The sequence below is a fragment of the Anolis carolinensis genome, chromosome 2 (genome assembly GCF_035594765.1).
Source record: "Anolis carolinensis isolate JA03-04 chromosome 2, rAnoCar3.1.pri, whole genome shotgun sequence".
NCBI lineage: Eukaryota > Metazoa > Chordata > Lepidosauria > Squamata > Dactyloidae > Anolis > Anolis carolinensis.
The window spans coordinates 191,097,240-191,123,599 of record NC_085842.1 but is presented as its reverse complement, the minus strand read 5'-3'; the positions used below and the strand labels follow the sequence as shown (position 1 = coordinate 191,123,599).

The following is a 26,360-nucleotide window of genomic DNA, read 5'->3' as shown; positions in this document are numbered from 1 at the left end:
ATGTTTCACCCACATCTATGGCAGATGTCCTCAAAGATTGTGAGGTCTGTTGGAAACTAGGCAAGGAAGGTTTATATATCTGTGGAAGGTCCAGGGTGGGAGAAAAAGTCTTGTCTGTTGGAGGCAAGTGTGAATGTTGTAATTAATCACCTTGATTAGCATTTAATGGCCCTGCACCTTCAAGGCCAGGCTTCTTCCTTCCTGGGAGAATCCTTTGTTAGCTTGCCCTGATTGTTTGAAGTCTGGAATTCCTCTGTTTTCAGAATGCTGTTATTTATTTACTGTTCTGATTTTAGAGTTTTTTTAAATACTGGTAGCCAGATTTTGTTCATTTTCATGGTTTCTGTTGAAATTGTCCACATGCTTGTGGTAGTTGTTAACAACTACCATGTCAGACTACACAGAGAAGCCATTGAAATCCACAAGCATGTGGACAGCGGAATTGGAAACTAGGCAAGAGGGCTGTATATATCTGTGGAAGATCTGTGGAAACAGAGGAATTCCTGACATGAAACAATCAGGGACAGCTAACACCTCCCAACCAAGGATTCTCCCAGGCAGGAAGAAGCCAGGCCTTGAAGCTGCAGGGCCATTAAATGTTAATCAAGCTGGCCAGTGGCAACACTCTCACTTGCCTCCAATAGACAAGAGTTCTTTCTCTCACCCTGGATCTTCCACAGATATATAAACTTCATTTGTCTAGTTTTCAATATACCTCACAATCTCTGAAGATGCCTGCCATAGAGGTGGGTGAAACGTCAGGAGAGAATGCTTCTGGATCATGGCCATACAGCCCAAAAAATTCACAGCAACCCAGTGATTCTGGCCATGAAAACCTTCGACAATTTTTTGAGAATTCTTTTTCTTTGTGTCCCTTCATTGACATTGATCTTCCTCTGTTGAAATTATCCAACTTTTATATTCCAAATTCTGTTAGGGAACTATGTGTGGGTGTGCATTTGGGAGGAGATTTTTTAGGTGTTCTTAATTTTACTTTAATCTACTAAAAACACTACTAGGCTACCACTTTTGCTTTTTTAAAATAAATTTTATTTTTAAAAGCTCTAAAAAAATTCTAAAAATCAGTGGATAGCCAAAATGTTCTGAAACTTTGCCAGAATGATGCTCTACTCATGTTCTGTGGCTGTTGAGAAATTCAAGGGGATATCTGTTTTGGTATTTTAAAAATAATTTTTGTAGACATTTAAAAAATTCTTTAAAATCAGTGGATGACTGAAACATTCTGAAACTTGGCAGGCTTACATCATGATAGCCATAAAAATGACAGAACACAAGCCTTGTATGTTCCCCCATTGGCACGAATGGAACAAATCTTACTGAAACAATAATGAAACACCGGATTTTGAATTACGAATCAAAATGCCCCCTCCAATTCTTCCCGAATCTTCCCAAAATGAAATTTGGGTGGGGGGGGGGGGACAAAAATTAGAAACAAAACCAAAACAGATTTCTGCCATTTTGCACACCTGTAACCACTGGCACATTGTAACTGGGCCTTTGAAGACAGATGCTAGACAGATGCACATAGAAGTCTGGAAATCCATCCATGGAGATGAAAAGTTAAAGAGATACAGAACCCTTTGGAAATATTTTCTTGCTCTGTGGTTTGTTTATAAGCTTCTCTGCATGCCACCTGTACTTGAGGTGTGTGAGTGTGAAAGAAAGACTGGGAAGCATTATTTTTATAATGCGTTTTATGAATGTTTTATGTAAGTTAATTTTTAACTGATTTATAGTGTATTGTACAGGTTCTATATGTGTGTTTTATTGTAAGCCACCCTGAGTCCCCTGTTGGGTGAGAAGGGTGGGATATAAATATTGTAATAAATAAATAACATGATTGCTCTATCCCCCAGCCCCTGCTTTCATGTCCTTTAGAGAGGGATGTTAACGTGATTATAATGTTAAGTAAGAAAGAGTGCAGTGGCCTCACCAACTGCCTCAGCAGCCTTTGAGAGACCTTCTGGAGGAGTGGACGCTCCCACATTTGTGATTCCGAGGTTACGGGAATTGTTTGCTTCAGGGAAGGTAACCCTGATCTTAAAATGACAACAAAACAATAGCCTGGCAGAGAATGTGGTGGAAGTGGTACCAAAGAGGCGGAAACACACAAGCAGGAAAAGAGGAAATATTCCAATCCCTCAAAAGTATTTTGCTTTCCAAAATGATTTAAGCACAAATGGAATCCCAAGTGGTGCAGTGGGTTAAACTGCTGAGCTACTGAACCTGATATCTGAAAGGTCGGCAGTTTGAATCTGAGGAGCGAGGTGAGCTCCCACAGTTAGCCTCAACTTCTGCCAGCCTAGCAGCTCAAAAACATGCAAATGTGAGTAGATCAATAGGTACTGCTCTGGTGGGAATGTAACTGCGCTCCATGCAGTCATGCCACCCGCATGACCTTGGAGGCGTCTATGGACAATGGCAGCTCTTCGGCTTAGAAATGGAGATGAGCACCAACCCCCAGAGTCGAACACGACTGGACTTAATGTCAGGGGGAATCCTTTACCTACCAAGGACTTTTACAATGAAAGAAGTACAGTAGAGTCTCACTTATCCAAGTCTCGCTTATCCAAGTTTCTGGATTATCCAAGCCATTTTTGTAGTCAATGTTTTCAATATATTGTGATATTTTGGTGCTAAATTCATAAATACAGTAATTACAACATAACATTACTGCGTACTGAACTGCTTTTTCTGTAAAATTTGTTGTAAAACATGATGTTTTGGTGCTTAATTTGTAAAATCATAACCTAATTTGATGTTTAGTAGGCTTTTCCTTAATCCCTCCTTATTATCCAAGATATTTAGCTTGGATAAGTGAGACTCTATTAAAAATGAAGCATAGGAAGATGAGTTTCAGAACAAGCCAGGAGGGCTAAATCAAAATTTCCATGCCATAGAGATGATGTGTTTTGTTTAAATAACCTCCTGTTATTAAGATGGTTTGAGGTTTTTAGATTGCTATTTATGTAGTTTCAGTCTTTGTGGCTTTTTGTCTGACTTTAAAGTCTTTTTGTGTGACTTTATTCCAATTAATATACTTTATCCCAGGTGTCCAGCTTCAGCAATATGCTTATTTGTACCCGATTCTTCCTCAAAAGAAGAATATGGCTGTTATATACAGAGTTCCTCATTTGAATTGGATGGAGCTTCCGATGGCCTAGGGGATAAAAGCCTCGTGACTTGAGGGTTGGGTTGCTGACCTGAAAGCTGCCAGGTTCGAATCCCACCCGGGGAGAGCGCGGATGAGCTCCCTCTATCAGCTTCAGCTCCATGCAGGGACATGAGAGAAGCCTCTCACAAGGATGATAAAACATCAAAACATCTGGGCGTCCCCTGGGCAACGTCCTTGCAGACGGCCAATTCTTTCACTCCAGAAGCAACTCCGGTTGCTCCTGACACGGAAAAAAATAATTGAATTGGACAACAAGTCTTGTAAGGCTAGCTAGGATGAACTATTACAACAACTCCAAGGTTAACAGTGAGCTCCATGTCTGGGTAAAGATATTAACCTAAATCTTTCTCATCCTTAAATTCAGAACCCTTCCACACTGCCCCTCTATCCCAGGATCTCATCCCATATTATATGTTTATCCCAGATTATCTGGCAGTGGAGACTCATCTAATCCAATTATATGAGATAATCTCGGATCAGATCCTGGGATAGAGGGGCAGTGTGGAAGGGGCCACAGTGCTCAGGCTTCTAACAGAGTCTGGGTTCTGATGTAACTATGAAAAGAAGTTTCACAAAGATGCCAGTATTCTGAATCTCATTCTTTAGATTTTGACTGTAGAAAGTCAAACAGCTCAGAGAGAGCCATCCTACTCCATTCCTTTGATGTTCACAAAGTTCCTACCAATAAACATACCAGACTCAGCAGTCCTTTGCTCCTCAAATGAGATAGACACACAGCGAGAGATCAAAATGCAATGCTCACCACTCTTCATGTATTCTGTTGCTCTCTCTTTGATTGCAGAGGTTGCTTGTCCTACTGATTCCAGATATCGGAGCACAAAGATGTTGGGAACAAATTTGACCATATTTTGTTCACCACAGCCAAAAGGCATCTGAAGTAGATGATCTATATGTTGTAGTGCAGCACCCATTATGTCCCCTGAATGCAGATTAAATGTAAGATTAAAATATTAGATTCCATCTTCCAAACATCTGAGAATTCAGAAGTGAGATCTCTCACTCCTAGAAACCTTCCCCATACATTTTTGTCAGGTGGTCAGAACACCATGTAAAGTCTTCTGAATTTGGATGCAATACAGTCTGGTTAGAAAAAAACTGGCACACTTCAGTAACTACCAGGGTCCTAGTGGCTTGGCAGAGCTCCCCATTGAGGCCTTGCCTAACTCTCCCTTTAAAGTACTTCAAACTGATGGAACTCTTGGTGGCGCAGCGAGTTAAACCGCCAAGCTGCTGAACTTGCTGATTGAAAGGTCGACAGTTCAGATCCTGGGAGCCGGGTTAGCCCTAGCTTCTGCCAATCTAGAGTTTGAAAACTGCAAATGTGAGTAGATCAATAGGCACTGCTCTGGTGGGAACGTAATGGCACTCCATGCAGTCATGACCTAGAAGGTGTCTACAGACAACACTGGCTCTTCGGCTTAGAAATGGAGATGAGCTCCAACCCCCAGAATCAGACATGATTGGACTTAATGTCAAGGGGAAACCTTTACCTTACTCCAAACTGATACAATGTACGAGGTATTATTTTAGTTCTAGTGAGCGACCAGGAGTCCACATGGGAACAATGGGGCTGGGACTCACCACTTCCAATCTATAGGCATCCATTACCATTAAAGACAATAAAGCATTCTTAATGATGTGGAATGGCTTTAGATGTTTATACCTACGTTGATCAGGAAAAAACGTATTCCATTCTACACACATTTGTTACACTTGTAACAAATATTTCTAAGGGATATTAATCCTTCATGTGCTCAAGAATGGGATGCTGGACCTGATTTTTCTTTAGCAAGGGAGGCACATTATCTTCTTACCAATGACAGAGATGGTGGCCCGGCCAGAGTCCTTCACAACATTTTCAGGTAGCTGCAGGGAAACTTTGTCTACCATTGGGTCACCTGTCAGGTGATAAAAGCCCAGGAGTATCACATATTATCCTGAACCAAGTGGCAGCAACATATTTATAGGGAGCTTCACCCAAGTGCTCAAGGCAATTCATATCTATCAGTTACCCCAATAAAGAAGACAAAACTGTGATCCCATGTCATCAAATGGAAGCAGAGAAGCTAGTCAGTAATCGGTTGAAATTCATCAGCAAAATATCACAGAAATTGAATAGTTGCATTTGGGATTCTAATCATGTTTTTAAAATATACTACAATCTTATACATTTCTGAGGAGCTGCTTTAATGTGTGATCAGAAAATCAGTATGCATTCCATTACCTAAAATCTCATGAGAATGGTACTCGTAGCTCGAGACTGCTAGGCTATGTTACTGTGCAATATTAGATTTTTTTTTTAAGTGACTTAGGAAGCCATTTGAACAGCCATTAGACTTCTGTGATGTGATGAGTCAAAACACTGTATTTTGAATTAGTAAGAACTGTAATACTCAGGTGTGATGGGGAGAGTATGCATCCTGTCTGAATGGACAGTATGGAACCAGTCCTAAAAAAATTGGATGTATATTAATATACACACTGCTGTGTTGCAGAAAGTCCTGCCAATCAAAAGGTCGGTAATTCGAGCCCAGGTCAAGGTCAGCACCTGCTGTCAGCCCCAGCTCCCTTGCCTACCTAGCAGATCAAAAGCAGAAATGTGAGTAGATAAATAGGTACCGCTTTTAGCGGGGAGGTAATAAAAGACACCCTTAAGGACATTGATTGGGAGGACGTCTAAGGATGACAAAAGCTCCTTGGTATGGAAGATGTAGTGAGAGCACACACACACACCCTGGTGTGGCCGGAGTTGAGCACAGCATCCAAGATGCCGGAAATAAGATAGGAAATGCCTTTACTTCTATTTGTGTATTGTTTGTCCTTGTTAATTGTATAATGGCATTGAATGTTTGCCATATGTGTGTTCTGCAATCCACCCTGAGTCCCCTCAGGAAGATAGAGCGGAATATAAATAAAGTATATTATTGTTGTTGTTGTTGTTATTATTATTATATCCCTATGTGATAAGGTCCCTAGACATGAACCATATAGGGCTTTATAGGTCAAACCAGCAATTTGCATGTCACGACTAGTTCCACAAGAAGGACTTTATGTTCTTCCTGAATGATATTTTCCTGGCATAAGTGCAGTGGTCTATATATGCCACTCAAACATATAATGGCTAGCCTGAGCAAGGTATGTCTTCAATTCAACAAAAAATGCACCATGTTCTTTCTGAGTTTTGTTCCTTGAACAAACCAAGCTGTCCAGAACAAGTGATACAGTCAGCCCACCCCTGACATGAGAAAGGGATGCCATCCAGCCATACCTGAGGAGCACAGGAATGTATTGAAGGACTTTTCTTCAGGGACACCTTCTGGCTGTGAGAGGGAAAGGGTGTCATGAGTTTTTTCAGTACAGCTTTTGCAGAGAAATTTCCCATTAATGCTCAGCCCTCCACCTAGAACAGTGGTTCTCAGCCTGTGGGTCCCCAGATGTTTTGATCTTCAACTCCGAGAAATCCCAACAGCTTGTAAACTGGCTGGGATTTCTAGGAGCTGTAGGCCAAAACACCTGGAGACCCAGGTCAGAACCACTGTCCTAGAGTTTCCTCTTTCTGTCTTTGCTAACCAAGCTTGAGCCTCAAAAATACACAGGGTCATGCAAATGCTAAGGCATTCTCCTTTCCAGGTGTCAGGCACCAAGACCCTCCCTTCTTGGAAAATCTACATTCTATCCCTGGAAGCACTTGCTAGTGCTTGACATTCTAATCCAGTGTTGTTGTATGTCTTTCGGGCTGTGTGGCCATGTTCCAGAAGTATTCTCTCCTGACGTTTCGCCCACATCTATGGCAGGCATCCTCAGAGGTTGTGAGGCATGGATAAACTAGGCAAGGAGAGGAAAATATATATATATATATATCTGTGAGAATCCAGGGTGTGGCAAGAGTCCTTTGTCACTGGGAAGCCAGCATTAATGTTTCAGTTTATCACCCTAATTAGCATTGGAAAGGTTTTGTCTCTTGCCTGGGGGCTTCCTTTGCTCAGTCATTAGCCGTCCTTGGGTCACTTCTGCCCTCAGAGTGTTGGTTCCCATCTACTGTTTTGATTTTAGAGTTTTTTTTTTAATTCTGGTAGCCAGATTTTGTTCATTTTTATGGTTTCCTCCTTTCTGTTGAAGTTGTCCACATGCTTGTGGATTTCAATGGCTTCTCTGTGTAGTCTGACATGATAGTTGTTGGAGTGGTCAAGCATTTCTGTGTTCTCATATAATATACTGTGTCCAGACTGGTTCATCAAGTGCTCTGCTATGGCCGATTTCTCTGGTTGAATTAGTCTGCAGTACCTTTCCTGTTCTTTGACACGTGTTTGGGTGCTGCGTTTGGTGGTCCCTATGTAGACTTGTCCACAGCTGCATGGTATCCGGTAAACTCCTGCAGAGAAGAGAGGATTCCTCTTGTCTTTCGCTGACCGTAGCATTTGTTGGATTTTCTTTGTGGGTCTGTAGATAGTTTGTAGATTGTGCTTCTTCATCAGTTTGCCTATGCGGTCAGTGGTTCCCTTGATGTATGGTAAGAACACCTTTCCTCTGGGTGGATCTTTGTCTTGACTCTCATGTCTTGTTCTTGGCCTTGCAGCTCTTCTGATGTCTGTGGTGGAGTATCCATTGGCCTGTAGAACCCCGTTTAGGTGGTTTAGTTCACCTTGGAGGAGGTGAGGTTCATAGATTCTTTGTGCACGGTCTGTCAGGGCTTTGATTGTGCTTCTTTTTTTGACTTGGGTGATGGTTGGAGTTTTTATGAAGGTATCTATCTGTGTGTGTAGGTTTTCTGTAAACTGTGTTTACAATTGTTGATTGGGTTTGTGGATGGCCAGAACATCTAGAAATGGCAATTTTCCTTCCTTTTCTTTTTCCATGGTGAATTGGATGTTTGGGTGGATGCTGTTAACCTTTCCAATGCTAATTAGGGTGATTAACTGAAACATTAATGGTGGCTTCCCAGTGACAAAGGACTCTTGCCACACCCTGGACTCTCACAGATATATATTTTTTCCTTGCCTAGTTTATCCATACCTCACAACCTCTGAGGAAGTCTGCCATAGATGTGGGTGAAACGTCAGGAGAGAATACTTCTCGAACATGGCCACACAGTCCAAAAGACATACAACAACCCTGTGATCCTGGCCATGAAAGCCTTCGACAACACATTCTAATCCAGTGTTTGATACAGGTGATGGTGGTCCTACTGACCTTGACAAGCAGGGACTTTATCACTGTATCTGACCGTCCTTGTGAAGGTGTCACAGAGATCTTGTTGCCACAAAGCTCTTGGGTCTCCTCAGCCTCGGCAGTAATGGAGAAGTTAATATGACCTACAAGATGGTAAAACAGAAATCACCAAATGTCAGGCTTTCAACCAGAGGTCTAACAGGAGTGTAAGTAGTTCTGTCTGGCAGGATAAAGAATTCTCTCCTAGCATTGTGTGTAAAACAGTGTTTTAATATGGTTAATATGGTTATCATTTTATACTTTTGTTATGTTTAGAGAGTTGAATTTTAATAGCTGTGTCTGTATTTTTTGATGTTTTTATTTGGTTGGCTGTTTTTATCAGGGCTTGGCCCCATGTAAGCCACTGCTGGTAATATAATATTATCTTCTATATAAACAACTTTTAGTGGCACTTGTTATACAAACTGCAAAAGAAGGGGATTATGGTGTCGTATTTAACATCAACCTAACTGGATTTGGCTAGAAACTGTGGTAGATCAAGGCCTTGTCCCTATGGAATCTCTTACGTTTACTCGTAGTATATATTGCAATGAATACTTTACTCAAGGTATCCACTATTTGTATTCTCATTCACTACAATAGTATAATCTGCTTCAGTAATTACTATAGCATCTGTATAAGTTCTTCTTAGAGTAGCTCCTTATACAGATGCTATATTAATTACTGAACTGTCTTTTTCCACGCTCCAGCAACACTTGAGAACACTATCAAGAGGGCAGCAGATTCTGCTTGTTTTTCATTTATTCGATTTGACAAGATTGAAATCAAACTAGAGACTACAACAGCTTTATGTTAAGACTTATGTGAAGGGTTACCTTATTGTACATCTGCATGTTAAGAACTGTTTATTTAACTCGATTCAATGCTGAGACAGCAATTTTGATTGTTATTAAGTCAACTACAAGACTTTGTTTGGTTTTTATTTCTATTTGACATAATTGGCACTTAAACTATAAATAGGAATAGTTTTTCCATATTACCTTTGCAAGTTTTGCCAAGTGTATTCCTTCATGTTAAGAATTATACTACTGTAGTGAATGAAAACACAAATAGTGGATACCTTGAGTAAAGTATTCATTGCAATATATACTACGAGTAAACGTAAGCGATTCCATAGGGACAGGTACTTGATCTACCACAGTTTCTAGCCAAATCCAGTTTAGATTGCTGTTAAATACGACACCATAATCCCCTTCTTTTACAGCTTGTATAACAAGTGCCACTAACAGTTGTTTATATAGAAGATAATATTATATTACCAACAGTACTTACATACTATATACCATACTTTCCTTTGTTACATTTCACTGTAGATTATAGACACCTGCGTTTTGAATTCCCATGTAAGCCACCCCAAGTCCCTTCGGGGAGATGGAGGCGGGGTATAAAAATAAAGTATTCTTCTTATTCTTATTATTAAGACTGCCAAGGAAGGTCTCCATTATTCCTCTTTATAGGATATATGGGACAGATACTAAACAGAGCATAGATGGAGAGGTGCTTCTGGAATGGATGCAGATTGACCACAATATATATATGCACAGACCTCTATACTAGCAGTGAAGCACTAGTGTAAATGCCCTGGCAGAAGTTTGGAAAGAACACAACCTTGGCTGGCAATAAACTCATCTGTACTACCATAGCCAACAACCCTTCCACTACTGATTCATCTGAGAGTTCACAGATGGCAAGATATTTGGAAAAGAAAGGGACAACACAGACTTCCCAGTTTCTTGTACCCTTCACCATTCATCTCTTCAGCCTCACCCAAATGGGTAGCTGTCACATTCCAGGAGAAAGTTTTGGCCTCTTCAGCACAGAGGCAGGTGGTAAACTGGCAGGCTGGGCATGGTTTCACCTCCACTTCTTGCGTCTCCAACAGGTTTACTCTCACCTGGATGAGGCAAGGAAGGAATACACATGATATGGACAGGACAGCTAGCATGGGCAACAAGCAACAATTCAAGGGAGGACAGCTTGTCAGGATTCTTCCCAGGAATGTCTTCCCCGTGCAGACATTCCACTTCTTTTGAAAAATATTGAACTTAGGAAGTTCTCCTTAGATTTGACTGACTACAACAGTGGTTCTCAACCTGTGGGCTGTGGCCCAGCAGTGGGCTGTAAGAACAAAAATCTGGTCCACGAACCTTCTTCTCTTTATTTATTTATTTATTTGATTTCTACTCCTTTCCGCAGAGCTGACCATTGAGTTGGATAGACCGCATCAGCTCTAAATTATTAAATATGGTTTTATGTGGGTGAGCAGATGGAGACTACTGGATGTTCTGTATCAGAAACTAGAGTTGATGTGGTCTATCCAATGCAATTTTATGAATTAGCACCTCAAATAACCAAACTGAATCAAAAACTGATTCGCAACCCTTTTGGTACTAATGTTGGAGAGTGGTCGTTGGTCAAAGTGGGCCTTGGTCAAAAAAAGGTTGGGAACCACTGAACTACAAGAAACCCTCTGGGTAAATTTGTTTTGCAAGCAGACTGTTTGATTTTCCCATATAAACTTCTCACACAAACCCTTTTACTCTGGGAACACTTCATGTACTTCTTCTGTCCACTACTTGTATCACATTCTGGCCTGGATCCTGTGAAGTAATATGTGCAGAGAAAGAATAGAACAAGCAGATGGATGTTCTTCACCTGGGCAGGGGATTTAATAGGACCATTCTCTGAGGCTTCCAACACTGTGCTATATATGAAAAATCCAGAAGTCCTTCTCACTTGACACAGAAACTGAATTTCTTCCCCTCCATCCATGGCAAAATTTAAAACCTGCTGTCAAATTTGGATATTTTTCTGTGGGGAAAATGTGGAACTTCCATCTTAAAAGTGTAAGCACAGAAATACCTGGGTGCTTGATTTTCCAGTCCCCTGGCTTATATATTTATCTCATTCAAAGAGAACTATAGAGGTTTCCCGTGCCTATCTGCCTGGGTACAGATGTAAGAGAAGCATTTTTGTTTGTGAAAATGGACACTAACCTGAATGCAGTCCTTGAGGTAATTGAAGACAGTGGCCTTTGGTTGAAAACTCTCTCCACGGACCACACAATATGGCAACGTTATCTCAACAAAGAAGGGCTGGAAGACTCTGAGGGAGGCTTGTTGGGAGAGTCCAAAGCCAATGTCTGCCACACAGAAAGCATTGGCATTCCACTCTGTAATGGTGTCTGGAACGGTGACTGGATGAGTTGCTTTCCCTTCTTCACTGAAGGACACGAAGAGAATTGACCTCTCAGCACATAAAACCAGAGGATGAGCCCTTCATTGCTAAAATATTATCAGCATTTACCTTAGTTTAGTTTGGTCAGAAAACCCAATGGAAGGTCAATACCACCTTAAACCCCAGATGGCCTTCATTAATGATTTAATTAATGATTCCTTTCCTTTCAAATATGATGCAGAAGGAAAGGAGTATTTTGCCAGACTGTTTGGCTTAACTTATTAGTACTGTTTCCACCTCAGCAATGGAAACACAGTGGGTGGGTGATCTTCGACAATCACACATTCTCAGCTTCAGAAGAAGACAAAGGCAAAACTTGCTTTGAACAAAACTTGTCAAGAAACTCCATAATTAAATCACTCTGGGATCATCATATATTGGAAATGACTTGAAGGCGCACAACTGTTTCTATATGACAGATTAGATAAAGATCTGTTGGATTATGGTTGTATGTGTATGAAATGTAAATCAAGTGTTTTTGCTGTTTTGAAAGAGTGTGTGTTTCAGCAAGGAAACAGTTAACAGCAGGCTAGTTTTGACTGACAGCCTGTTGTGACTGCTATGACCTATCAGGCATGATTTCCGGCTTTGGAGGTTGGGAACTTCCTTCGGACTGAGGAATGTGATTCTTATCTCTGAGTGAGTTGAGCTGGTGCTTGCCGGAGCGAAGAGGCTATAGAAGAATGCCAGCTCAGAGCGATGGCTTTTGCTATGCTTTGTAAATATGTATTATAGTAGATATTGAATAAATGTTTGGACTTCAGATTACTGATGTGTTTGAGTCTGACATTGAACAGAAGAATTGGTATGGCAGACAATTGCAACCAATTCATCAGGGTGCTGGAGAAGATGATTGATGGAGTTTGAAGAAACCAACCCCAGCACGCACCCTGACATCCACGCTGACAAGATCTTCATTCCACCACCTTTAAAATACAAGTGACTGCCATCAACTGTGTCCTCCCAGCAATATCAAAACCTGTTTCCCCATTCTCTTGGTAGAAAGAAAGCAACTTATTTGCTGAAAGGGCATACAATTCACCACTACTCCACCTACGGTCCTCACAAGGATTTGAATGCTTTAACCAAAGCTCCCTTTGAATTTTGTCTAGGAGAATGTTGGACTATTGAGTCCGGTCAGCTTGCAAAGCATGGTGTATTTTTCATCCAAATCTTTTAGGTCTGAGATAGGGCATAGCTTTTATGTCTGCACACAACACAGTTACTTAAAGATCACGAAAAGTTTTTTTGCCTTATTTTGGCCTGCTAGTCTGTTAGAGGAATCCTGACGCAACTGAGATGTTTGCAGAGCTCTCCAAATTTCTCTCAAGCAAACTCATTCCTTCAAGATCTCAGACCTCTTGTTCATTTTTATGCTTGTCAAGAATATTCCATCCTCCACTTTGGAACAATGGATCACAATTTGCAACAGAACTACATTTGTCATTCAGGTTGGGGGACCTTCCTGATGTGTGTAGTTGTTATTAATTCCAACTGCTACTTCTGCTGCTATAGCACCTATCTTAGAGATCTGTATGGCTGCTCTTTAGTTCTCACCATCTACAGTAGAGTCTCACTTATCCAACATAAACGGGCCAGCAGAACGTTGGATAAGCGAATATGTTGGATAATAAGGAGAAATTAAGGAAAAACCTATTAAACATCAAATTAGGTTATGATTTTACAAATTAAGCACCAAAACATCATGTTATACAACAAATTTGACAGAAAAAGTAGTTCAATATACAGTAATGCTATGTAGTAATTACTGTATTTACGAATTTAGCACCAAAATATCATGATATATTGAAAACATTGACTACAAAAATGCGTTGGATAATCCAGAACGTTGGATAAGCGAGTGTTGGATAAGTGAGACTCTACTGTACTTTCATTTGCCACTACCATTTGGATGCCTTTGTTTTGGTAGAGGTTTCCTGGGTTGTAGCACAGCTGGTAAATCACAAGCAGTAATAAGATCTACCAACCGAAAAGTGGCCAGTTGAAGCCTGGTTGGGGTGAGCACCTGACTCTCAAGCCCTGTTTACTGTTTACCTAAGCAGTTTGAAAACAGCTGAGCTTTAAGTAGAGAAATTATTTCCCTTCCACTGCTAGAAAAGGAACACTGATGTTACCTGAGAGATGTTCATTTTCAACAATGGAGGGGAAAGTATCCAACACATCCAGGACTGAGGATTAATTTTGGGGCTCGTGTAGGGAGGCTTAGAGACTATTTGAACAGTCTGGGACATTTCTGGTTTTCCCCATCCTCTCCAATTTGTTGTTGCTGTTTTTTGAGAACTATATGATTTTTTCCATTATCAAGCCTTAAAAGGACATCTGCAAAGTGAGTGAAAATTAAATCAATATTTCCTAAAATGAAATGTACAATTTCATGCCTGTGTGTTTCTGTTATCTTGAAACTACTGAAGATGCCTGTTCCCAAGAAATTTAGTGACGGTTCTTAGGACAGCAGATTGAACAGAGATAAAACAAGGGAAAGAAACATGCTAGCAATAAAATATGATAATCCCAATGTTTTGCTCATGTAATATTTCCAGAACTCCTCAGCATTTTGACTATAGCACCTGAGTAACAATATGTAACAAAATTTGAAACATATTCTGTTCCTAGTTTGAAAGTGTTATTTAAATTGTGTAGTATGTACTTTGAAAGTACAGTAGAGTCTCACTTATCCAAGCCCTGCTTATCCAAGCCTCTGGATTATCCAAGCCATTTTTGTAGTCAATGTTTTCAATATATCATGATATTTTGGGTCTATATTCGTAAATACAGTAATTACAACATAACATTATTGCATATTGAACTACTTTTTCTGTCAAATTTGTTGTATAACTTGATGTTTTGGTGCTTAATTTGTAAAATCATAACTTAATTTGATGTTTAATAAGCTCTTCCTTAATCCCTCCTTATTATTCAAGATATCCGCTTATCCAAGCTTCTACCGGCCCATTTAGCTTGGATAAGTGAGACTCTACTGTAGTTTACTCCAGAAACTTTGTTTTTGTGGTTGCCACAAACTACCATATGTTGAATTGGTTGATATGGCTCGGGCCCAACCATCTCCATGATTGCATCTCCTCCTATAAACTGGCTCGTGCCCTAAGATCTCCTGGAGAGGCCCTCCTCTTGCTTCCGCCACTGTCACAGGCACGGTTGGTGGGGACAAGGTTAAACAGATTTTTGAATAGAGCTCCTTAGACTCACTAGCTATGCTCCCGTTTAGCACTTTATCCACCCCTGCCCACACTGCACTGTAACACTTGGCACCTCTTGCACTTTATAGTTGGCCACTCCAACCTTAAATCGTGGCCACTGTATCCGGATTCATCGATGGAGCCCTGTCATTAGGTTTTAATTCTTGGTTATGTGCTTAATGATTATCTGTTTTATGCTGTTTATGTGTATAATGTTTTAATTGTTGCATGTTTTTAACTGACTGTATGTTTCCTGTTATGCTGGAAACCACTCTGAGTCCCTTGAGGAGATAGGGCGGTATATAAATAAAGTTTTATTATATTATTACTCTCAGGAAAAACTATAGCAAAATGTGCTACAGGATGTTCCGCAAAAACAAAGTTTTTGCATTTTGATAAATGTGTTCCACATTAGGAAATTTGCCTCTGTAATTGCTGGGTTACAGCAACAAAAATTGTGTTACACAGCATAATAAAAGAGGTCTCATTGAAAGTTGGTGAAAGGCAATTTCTGAAATTTTGCCCAAGTCTAGATGTGAAACATAATTGGGGGCAGGGGGAAGAAAGAAATCACAAGGTGGGGAGTGAGGGGAACCCAGAATATCTCAAGAAAAAGTTTGGATTCAAAACCATGAATATGCAAGTAAAATCAAAAGAATGAGGAAGTCTTGATTCTTCCACTGACATTTTCCTGTCTTTCTTACCCTTTCCCCCAGTCTTTTATCTTTTACCCTTCTTTTCAAATTCTGAAGTTTTTTGTTCAGTCATATTGATTAAACTGTGAGCTGCTGGTGGCTGGTGTGCTTACCGACTTATCATAGCAGATGATAAGATGCCTATCATAGCAGATGGAAAAATATCCACTTGGGGTTGATTCTAGGACCCCTGTGGATACCAAAATCTGTGGAAGTTCAAGTCCCATGATACAGAATTGGTCTTCCCTGTATTAAATGACAAACAAATGAAATGATCGCCGGAGAGAGCTCAAGGATCTGTGAAATGATAGGAGACCTAGAACAGGCCATGTGTTTGGCACACAGCAAAATAATAGTTTGTTTTTTAGATAATTTTTTCTTAAGAATTTTTGAATTGTGGTTTGTCGAATCCATAGATGCAGGCGCTGTGGCAGAGAAAATTAGTAGATGCAGTAACAGTGGAAAAGGAAATACAGAACTGACTGTATTTATTCTTCCACTATTGAAAATGAGCTTTTCACATGTGAGAACAATGTTCCTATATCTTTGCAGGGATCTATCTGAAAAGGAATTCTGGCCAATGGATAAACTGGCAAAAGGTTTTTGTTCTCTTGTGACAGCTGGTTTTGTGGTTTAATGTCCAAAGGAGGAGGCCACATACTCATAAGGAATATTTGGATCCTGCCTCACAGTTAGATGTTTACTTTACTTACTTGACATGGACCAGATTCCAAATCCAGGTCTCGGGAAAGTGTGTCCTGGGTTTACTTTTCTCTTCTTCTCGTGTGACTGTATTACTAGGCATTGGACTTTCTTGAGTGATACTATAAGCAATAGGAAAAGGCTCTCCTGAATAAAAAAACAAACAAATATGAAGATAGGTCATTGTCATCATCTCTACCAATATGTTTAGAAAAGAGTAGGAGCCATGATGACTACAGAGCATATTGATTGAAGAAGGAACTTGCTGATCATAGGCAATTAAAGAGAGAAATGTTAGCAACGAGGAAGCAGCTCATGTCATATGTATGGCTATATCAGAGGTGTGGAAGTTATTCTGAGTGTGATGCTCAATCTTCCTGTTGGCGTATGCTCTTTTTTGATTTCCACCACAAATGACTTATACAAAGTCATTACATCCAAGCCAAAAACTGTATTAAAAGGAGGAAGGAAGGGGGGAGAAAATAAAAAAGAAATGTGTAGCCCCTAGGTTTTAATTCTGGATGAAGTTTTTTTTGGATATAAACCCACTTCTTCAGATGCTGTACCAAGTGAAAGCTCATGGGAAAATAAAAGTTTGGTACTCTTACAGGTTCAGCCACATTTTCTCTGCCCCCCTCCCCATTTAATGCTGCTTCTAAACTACAAATTATAATAATTTAAATTTTAGTCAGACACTGTGATTTGATTTTTCCTTTTTTCATAAACACGTTAATCATACTTTAGTTTGTTTCCGATAGAATAAAAAAGGAGTGCCTCTAATTGTTCTCCTTACATCTGTGCCACAGGAGGGGAAAGGAGCGACACATGTGCAAATCTGAAGTCTCTACAGACACATTCCTATGCTCCTAAATAATGTTTAGCATTGTGTCTGAGCCAGATCTCTTTTTCAGGTTCTTTTCTTATCTATTTGTGAGCAATGCAGAACAATGTTTTATATTTTATACTGTATTTAACTATTTGTAATAGATATTATATGCTGTTTGTTTTAATGATGTGTTGAATTATTGCCAATTGTATACCGCCCTGAGTCCCTTCGGGTGAGAAGGGCGGGATAGAAATATTGGAAATAAATAAATAAATAAATAAATAAATAAATAAATAAATGTTTGATACCAGTAACCCAGGCTCTATCCTGGCCACCAGTTTACACTTTATCCATGTCACTTCGCCGCACTAGCCCTGGCCCAGCCTCTTTAGTTGTCTAGGCCCACCCTGGAACCTTTTCCATTATTGAATCTCATCAACAGAAACAGGTTTTATTTTAAATGAGTATGTTGTGTTAAATAGTAATTATATTGATGTTTTATTATGGTTTTGCTGTATGTTTTGTTCTGGTAATTGAATGTTTTACTTATGTTGGAAACCGCCCTGAGACCCTTCGGGGAGATAGAGCGGTATACAAATAAAGTTTATTAATTTATTATTAATACCACAACCTGGTGTCTATTTGACTACCATTCTCATAACCTCTGCCATCATTTTAGAACGTAGCTGCTCAACCACAATCAACAGATGGCCCTATTGTGGCCCGTTGGGCCTGATTATAGCATCAGGTCAGACTAATAAAACTTCAGTGTGACTTATCTCAGTAAATTACATCAAGGAAAGAGATTTGGCTCCTACCAGGGTCTTTTTATTCTACCCAGATTTTGGAAGAAGGTAAACTTTTTTTATTAAGGCTCTTGCACAAGGTCTGATGGATGACTGGCATATATATTCAGCGTTGCACTGTGTTAAATCTTTTATATATTGTATTTTAATATGTTATTTAACTATTTTAACTGTTTTATTATTTTATTGTATTATGATATACTGGTAGTGATCCTGCCAGTTGTGTAAGCCGCCCTGAGTCCCCTTGGGGAGAAGGGCGGGGTAGAAATATCGGAAATAAATAAATAAATAAATATTATAGTTCTAGTTGATTTTTTTCTAGCTGTAATTATAAAGCTCATTTGGCCCTCTATTGATGTTACATTATGCTGCTTTTGCTACATAACTGAATTAATTTTAGCATTTTAGTGTTGTTTTCTAAGTGTTGTATGCTTCTTTAGATGCTTCCAGACTAGACTTTTACTGTGCAATCAGATCCTGCCTTCTTTATGGAAGTAGATTGGAGATTCAGACACTATTGTCCTTGGGGAACTGTTCAACATCTATATCAATGACTTGGATGAAGGTTTGAATGGTGTGCTTATCAAGTTTGCAAATGATACCACATAAGTGAAAAATGAAATTATTTTACTGTTTGTGAACCAAATCCACCTGCAGGGAAAAAGAAATCTAGCAAGATTATTTGGCAGCCAACAGAGCAGAGAGGATCATTTGTCCTGATGAAATACATGTGTAGCAGTTTCTGTGCAATTTATACACTTGGTGACTAGACTGACCAGTCTCCCTCCCCTTTTCCTACAAAATTCCAGCGGAGAAAGACAGTCACACCACACTGACCTCCTCTGAAGAGCCGTCTCTCAACCACTGCCAGGTCACAGGTGACTGGTTTCTTAACCTTGGTGTTGGTGAACATTTTGAGCCCGAGTTTCTGAGGATATCAAAGGGAGTAGAAAAGAAAGAATGGAAACAAAAGACAAACAAGTTCAAATTTACTTTACCCTCATGTACATTTCAAATTTGCGACGTTTTTGAAGAAATAAATGCATAAATGAAAATCTCACCCACAATGCAAAGCTCTCCCAGTGTGCCTTTTTAGTTGTGCAAAGCAGGAGAGGCAAAAGCATGAATTGGATAAGATGGTGCTTTGGTGTAAGAAAAAGTCAATTGACTCTTGTAGGCAGAAAGAATGGGGGGAGAGAGAAAGCAACCACAGTCTTGGTAGTTTATTTTGCTTGCTTAGAAGGTGGAGTGTGACGGGAATTAAAAAAACCTGGAACCTTGAGATTTTAGAAGGGCTGGCAGAGTTGTAATGGGGAGAAGGAACATGTGGGTAACAATGAAAAAAAAAACCCAGTACCTCTGCCAAGCCTGCTGTCATAAAAGCAAGCAAACAGAAAAAGACAGAAACCTTGTTGAATATTAAAATCTGCTTCTCATGGCAAGAACAACCTACTTTGTTGCAATCACATATCAAATACAAATGGTTGCAAAGTAGTAAAAAAAACTGGTGGTGGTGGTGGGGGAGGGGGAACAATATAACTCGTATGTACAAAAATGCCTCTTTATATTTATGGGTGGCAATACAGAGGCTAGTATCAAATCAAGATTCATAGTGTTCTCTGGAGCTGAAGTATAGGGGTCCAGGTCAGCAAACATAGCCACTTAGTTGCTATAGGTTGCACATCCCCTTAATAGTGAGACAGCATAGTATAGCGGTTTGAGTGTTGAACTACGACTCTGAAAACCAGGATTCAAATACATGCTCAGCCATGGAGATCTACTGGGTGACTATGGGCAAATCACAGCCTCAAAGGAAGGTAAAGGCAAGCTCCCTTTGAACAAATCTTGCCAAGAAAACTCATGACAGGTTTGACTTGTGTGTATATGTACCTTCAAGTTGCCTGTTGACCCTATAGATTTCATATAGGGTCAACACAAGGTACAACAAAGTACACCCAAAGGTGATTTTTCCAGTCCTTTCTTTATGGTCTCTCATAGTGATCCAGTAGATCTCCACGGCTGAGTATTAACCAAGTTTGACCCCACTTAGCTTATAAGATCAGGCAGGCTCTGGTGCTTTTTGGGGTATTTAGGCCCTTGTATTGTCTAACGCAAGGATGTTTTAATGGACCAAATGTGCTGCCTTTCTCCAGTTATACCTTCTGCACCTGCTGCTGATGACACAGCAGGAAATGTGCTACCTGTCTCTCTTCTGATGTGTTTTCTCCACCTGGGAAGGCTACTGGAGAAGGCACAACAAAAGAACACAGTTCTAAAAGGCGTTCTTTAATGGCAAGCCAGCTTATCCTGACCTGTTTTGCATTGGGATCAGCAGTTGTTGCCTCTTCTGTCCCTCTAGAGTCCACCTGCACATTTATCTAGCCTTGAAATGGTAATCTATAATGTTCTATGCTTTAACAAATCTTTAAAATGGATGATTGGTTATGTAAAATTGCTAACTTTGTGGGGTTTTCAGTTCCATCAGAATGCATCCTCCTGGTCTCCAGTGACCACAGATAATAAACAAATTCTCCAAACTTCAAGCTTACAAGAAGAAGTGCATACAATTTAAGTCCTTGGAAGTCATATATATTGCAAAAGTTCAGACAAGAGGAATCATTCTGACATGAGGTTGCAGATAGTTGTTTTGGCAAAAACTTGTACTGGTTAGCTTTTGTTTTGTTTGTCCTGTATGGACCACTTTGCTTTTGTGCATTTCAGCTATCATGTCTGCCCCAAAATATACTCCATTCCTGCTTTTGTTATTGTTGGTCATAATCCAGATAAACTACACACACACAGAGTACAGATCTGTGCACACACTGGAAATTTTGTTCTAAGTTTTCTTAACAGGGTTCCATTCCGTTCATTCACTCAGTCGTTTCCGACTCTTCGTGACCTCATGGACCAGTCCACGCCAGAGCTCCCTGTTGGCCGTTGCCACCCCCAGTTCCTTCAAGGTCAAGCCAGTCACTTCAAGGATACCATCCATCCATCTTGCCCTTGGTTGGCCTCTCTTCCTTTTTCCTTCTGTTTCCCCCATCATCATGATCTTTTCCAAGCTTTCCTGTCTTCTCATGATGTGGCCAAAGTACTTTGCCTCTAATATCCTTCCCTCCAGTGAGCAGCCGGGCATTATTTCCTGGAGGATGGACTGGTTGGATCTTCTTGCAGTCCAAGTCACTCTCAAGATTTTTCTCCAGCACCAAAGTTCAAAAGCATCTATCTTCCTTCGCTCAGCCTTCCTTATGGTCCAGCTCCATAAGTTACTATAGGGAATACCATTGCTTTAACTATGCAGACCTTCATTAACAGGCTTAAGATTGCTAAATAGAAAATCTGCTTTACCATTTCAAATCTTGAACATTTTCCTTCATGCCCTCCACATTTTAAAACGCATTCTACTGGCAGTGGTAGAGGCTCTGTGTGTCTCTGTACAGGAGCAAAGGCAACAGATTGCATGCAAACATTCCAATCTATTTTATTCCCAAGCAGTTACTGTCAGCATTTCAGCCTTTAGACCTGTGGGTGTGGAGCCACTAAAAAATAGAGAAACCACCAAATAAAGATGTTAAAGAGTTAGCGGACATGACTCTCTGGAAAGCTCCACAGGATCAGGTTTGGACCCAGGCCTGAGGTTTCCCACTGCTGATTTAACCAAAGGAACTCAATCCCAAACAGACAGAGATAGCTGCTTTACAGAGCATACTGACCTGGAAAAGACCATAAACATCAGGTTGGCTTTGGAACCAGGGGGCATGAAAGTAACGCTTTGTCCTCCTTTCCGATGGTAAACATGGATACGGCTCAAAGTCTTCCAAGTGATACATAAATCCTCTGGTACCAACTGGATCACCATCATAGTATATGCTATACACCTGAAAAAATAGGTCACTAGAATAATATACCTTCCAATATTTCAGAAATTAAAAACCAGGACACCAGGTATGTTGCCAACCACTATCAGAACATATTCAAGAGTGAAAAAGTGAGGAAAACTAGGCAAGATGGCAAAATTAAAACAGCTCCCTCTCTAAGCTTTCAAGGGGAATGTTGCCAGCTATGGTCTCACTAGCTTGTGTCATCTTTAGACTGGTGGAGATTTCTTTCTGGTATGATAAGATTGGAGACAATTCTCAAATAAGCTCCAATTTCTGCTTTCTAATGCTTGTTTAGACACTTGTTTCAACATCTGCCACAGCATGGAGAGAGACCGATCTAAGAAGAAACATCCATTGCAGGTGGTTGCTGTTCCCATAACATAAACAAAGCCAATTTGCTTTTTTAAATGAAGAGAAATTGAAGGAGAGCTTGAAATCTACTCCTGAATGTTTAATCAAGAATCCTCCCTTTTGGATGAATGATCTTCTGCATGCTTAAAGATCATGAGTAACTCTGCTTAATTTATTTATTTACAGTATTTATATTCTGCCCTTCTCACCCCAAAGGGGACTCAGGACTCACATTATGTACATATAGGGCAAACATTCAATGCCCATAAACACATCGAACTGAGACAGAGACAACAGAGAGACAGACGCAGAGGCAATTTTAACCTTCTCCTGAGGGGATGTTCGATTCTGGCCTCACTTCCTCATTCCAACATTGTAAATTAGTTAAACTTGCCTCCCCACTTTTATAAGTGGTACCTTATTTCCTACTTGATAGATGCAACTATCTTTCGGGTTGCTATGTCAGCAACAAGCAGGGGCTATATTTTATTTTTAATTGACGGGTGCTCACCCCGCCACGGGCTGGCCTCGAACTCATGACCTCATGGTCAGAGTGATTTATTGCAGCAGCTGTTTACCAGCCTGCGCCACAGCCCGGCCCGGCTTAAGAGTTTTAAAGGAATCTAACAAGAGAAATTGTAGTCACTGCCAAGGAACAACCCCACTCCTTACAAGATGATTTAATAGACGTCAAGGAAGACAATTAAAAGCAAAAAACAAAACAAAACAAAAACTTAAATGTTAAGGGTGGGTCGTTTATTAGCTATAACCCTGGGTGGTATATAAATAAAGTGGCTATGGAGCAATGGATACAAATTGCAGGAAAAGAGATTCCACCTAAACATTAGGAAGAACTTCCTGGCATTTAACACTGGAATATGCTGCTTTGGAGCCTGGTAGAATCTTCTTTCAAAGTGTTTATTCTATGGCCTCGTAATGCCATTTGATTCAATTCCTAGACTACAAAATGTAAGCTCTTTGTCCAGGACCAGTGAGCTACACAGGAGGCATTGACTGACCCTTGCTAGGAAATATGAATTGCTTACATCTTCTGGTGTAAGAGTTGTATTCATTTTCAGAGCCACACTCTTGTCAATAGCACGAAGGGAGCAGAGTGCACCTGGAGCAGCCTCTATATCAAGATTGACCTTGGACCCTGGAAGCTTTTCCTTTTCTGAGAAGGCCACTTTGACCTATGGAGAGAGAAAAGGGAGAGAGATTTTCAGATGGGAAACCTGCATTGGCAGTAAATAATCTAGAACACAAAGGTGGTTGGGGGGGTGGAGTGGGGGGAGAGAATGGGGTATCCACATTAGATTTCTTGAAAAGCATGAAACTCATTGAACCATTGCATTCCCTCTGCACATATCTCCTCCTGATTGCTATTTTGTATTATTTATTGTGCTTTCCTTTCATTTAGCTACTACTTCAGCACAAATGTAAAAGTTCAAATGGATTTTAATAGCATTGTACTATCTTATGTAGGGGGATGGTCTGTAACATGGCTAGTGACTTACTTATATATACAGTAGAGTCTCACTTACCCAAGCTAAACGGGTTGGCAGAAGCTTGGATAAGCGAATATCTTGGATAATAAGGAGGGATTAAGGAAAAGCCTATTAAACATCAAATTAGGTTATGATTTTACAAATTAAGCACCAAAACATCATGTTATACAACAAATTTGACAGAAAAAGTAGTTCAATACGCAGTAATGTTATGTTGTAATTACTGTACGAATTTAGCACCAAAATATCACGATAAATTGAAAACATTGACTTCAAAAATGGCTTGGATAATCCAAAACCTTGGATAAGCGAGGCTTGGATAAGTGAGACTCTACTGTACTTATCATTGAAATTCATGTAGAATTTAGCCAGACTGTGTTAAGGTTGCTTTTTTAGACCCAGACTCTCAAATCCCTGTGGCCATGAGAGTTGGGGGAATCTTGGAACTGTAGCCCGAACAGTGATTTTCTCAAACCCTGCTGATTTTCTCTCTTTTGCCTGTCAAACTTCATGAAATATATCTGGCCTATTAGTTTAATGAATCGTTGCACTGATGTTGTTGTAGTCCTCATCATTATTGGGTTGTGTTGATGTGCACTTTCAAGTTTTTTCTGACCTAATGCGACCTTTCCTTTGCAAGGAAAGAGGGATTTTGCCATTGCTTTTTTCCAAGGTCAAGGGAATGTGACTTTCCCAAGTTCATCTAGTGGGTTTCCATGTCTGATTGGAGATTAGAATCACCATCTCCCAGAATCCTAGACCAGTGGTTCGCAACCTGTGTGTCCCCAGGTGTTTTGGCCTACAACTCCCAGGAATCCCAGCCAGTTTAACAGCTGTTAGAATTTCTGGGTGTTGAAGGCCAAAACATCTGGGGATCCCACAGGTTGAGAACCACTGTCCTAGGCTAACAATTAAATCCCTATACATATCCACTTTAATTGTCTCTTGCCTTGGAACTAAAGACGGCTTGTCACAGAAATGATGACTTGCCATCTGAAATCTTATGCATGTGTTCCAGTGCAGGTTTCCACACTCATTTTTTTAAAAAAACAATCTCCTTGCCCTCCTTGGCACCAGGGACTTTCTTTTTGGTATGCTAAAATGGGGAGAGTTTTATTTTGCAAACAAGTCTTTTATGTTTCCCCTCCACCCCCTTTGCATCTGGCTGTTTGGAGATTTAGGCCAGCCATAAAGTCATTGGACAAATCATGGAGGTGACCAGTCCCCACCTGAAGCACAAGGGTAAGTAAGGAGTGGAATTAGCAAGAAAGGAAGATTACTGGTCGATGTCCTTTGCCATGTGGCTGGAGAATGCATGGTTAATAATGAGCAGCACTACCAGTAGTACAAGGACTAATATAGGTCAATAGTCGATCTCTTTTGCACTCCCAAAGAAGGCACTTTTAGGAATGGCAGTGGAAAACTTTAGAAACAAGGAAAATACAAAATGGAAATACATTTTAGGAGGGTTAATGGTGGAATGGCAACCTTTTAATTTTTAATTCAATGCACAATTATTACATTGGTGCCACTTGTTTTAAAACAATCAGCAAAACCTGTCTGGCTACAGATGAGAATTAGAAACAAACAAGTATACAAATGAGAAGCAATGGTTCTGTCATTTGTCTAGCTCCACACACTTAATGTCTTTGGAATTACATGCTAACCTTTTGCGGGAAACATTTTTCTACTGTGAAGACTTCAAGGTCAGCTGCCACCTCGCCATCCGCAAACACAGCATAGAGCAAAAGCCTGGCTTTGGGTGCCAGGTCAGAACTTGAGGTCAAGGTGAAAGAGAAGGTGCCTTTCAGACCTGCATTACAAGTGGAATTATGCTAGTCAATGAAAGTGCGTTGAAAATGCATGTTTCATTCACTTTGTTATTCCAGATACTTTACAGCAGTAATTTCCAAGCTTTGGTTCTTCATGTGTTTGTGACTTCAGTTCCCAAACATAGAAAATCAGATACTGCAAATGTTATCAGAATGAATACATTTAATAAAGAAATGTGTCCATCCAAACATTTGTTAATACTATATCCATCCATCCAGGCCTGTAGCGGAAACAGTTAGGGGTTCAAACCTCCCCCGAAATTTTTCAGGTTAAAAAAAAAACCTGGTTTACTCATGAATTTTAACTGGTTAACCAAATCCCCATGCTAAATCTATGAGACGTAAAACATTAAGAGTCCCTCCAGGCACTATCTCAAGCAGATATTGACAGGTCTGAACCCGGGGGGCGGGTGGGTCAGGGTTTCAACCCCCCCCCCCCCGAAATTTTCAAAACCCCTCCCGAATTTTTTTTCTGGCTACGGCCCTGCATCCATCCATGAAAATATAAAAACTGTGATATCAGTTAATGGGCATAACTTTCAAAAGCTAGTGTTTATCACATGCAACAAACAAGTTTTTCATAAGCTCTTAATTGATAGGATCACAAATCACAAAGAAGTGAAAGGAATATATTTAAATGGTAAATATTCTAAAATTACTGTATTTACTCAAATCTAGTATGTCATTGAATGTAAGGTGCACCTTAATTTTTAAAGCCTTGTCACCAAAATAAGTATTTGCTGGCTAATGTAATGTGCAGCGGTGAAAAGTGCATTCTTTGTAATTTGTTCCAAAAAAGTATACCTTACAATTGCTGTGTGCTTAGGATTTTTCCTTTATAAACAAAAAGTGTTAGAA

At 40.1% G+C, this 26,360-nt stretch overlaps 1 protein-coding gene across 1 annotated transcript in view; it reads right to left on the bottom strand.

Annotated features, from left to right (window-relative positions):
• a2ml1 (alpha-2-macroglobulin like 1) overlaps positions 1-26,360 on the bottom strand; it is a 104,749-nt gene that overhangs the window by 20,866 nt on the left and 57,523 nt on the right. The window contains exons 15-25 of the mRNA XM_062971387.1: positions 25,338-25,483; positions 23,209-23,355; positions 21,644-21,808; positions 18,768-18,858; positions 16,310-16,445; positions 11,443-11,668; positions 10,214-10,340; positions 8,408-8,529; positions 6,486-6,537; positions 5,032-5,115; positions 3,960-4,136 (exon numbers count right to left, since the gene is read on the bottom strand). Of these exons, the coding sequence (XP_062827457.1) occupies positions 3,960-4,136; positions 5,032-5,115; positions 6,486-6,537; positions 8,408-8,529; positions 10,214-10,340; positions 11,443-11,668; positions 16,310-16,445; positions 18,768-18,858; positions 21,644-21,808; positions 23,209-23,355; positions 25,338-25,483 (1,473 nt within the window). The remainder of the gene's footprint in view (positions 1-3,959; positions 4,137-5,031; positions 5,116-6,485; positions 6,538-8,407; positions 8,530-10,213; positions 10,341-11,442; positions 11,669-16,309; positions 16,446-18,767; positions 18,859-21,643; positions 21,809-23,208; positions 23,356-25,337; positions 25,484-26,360) is intronic.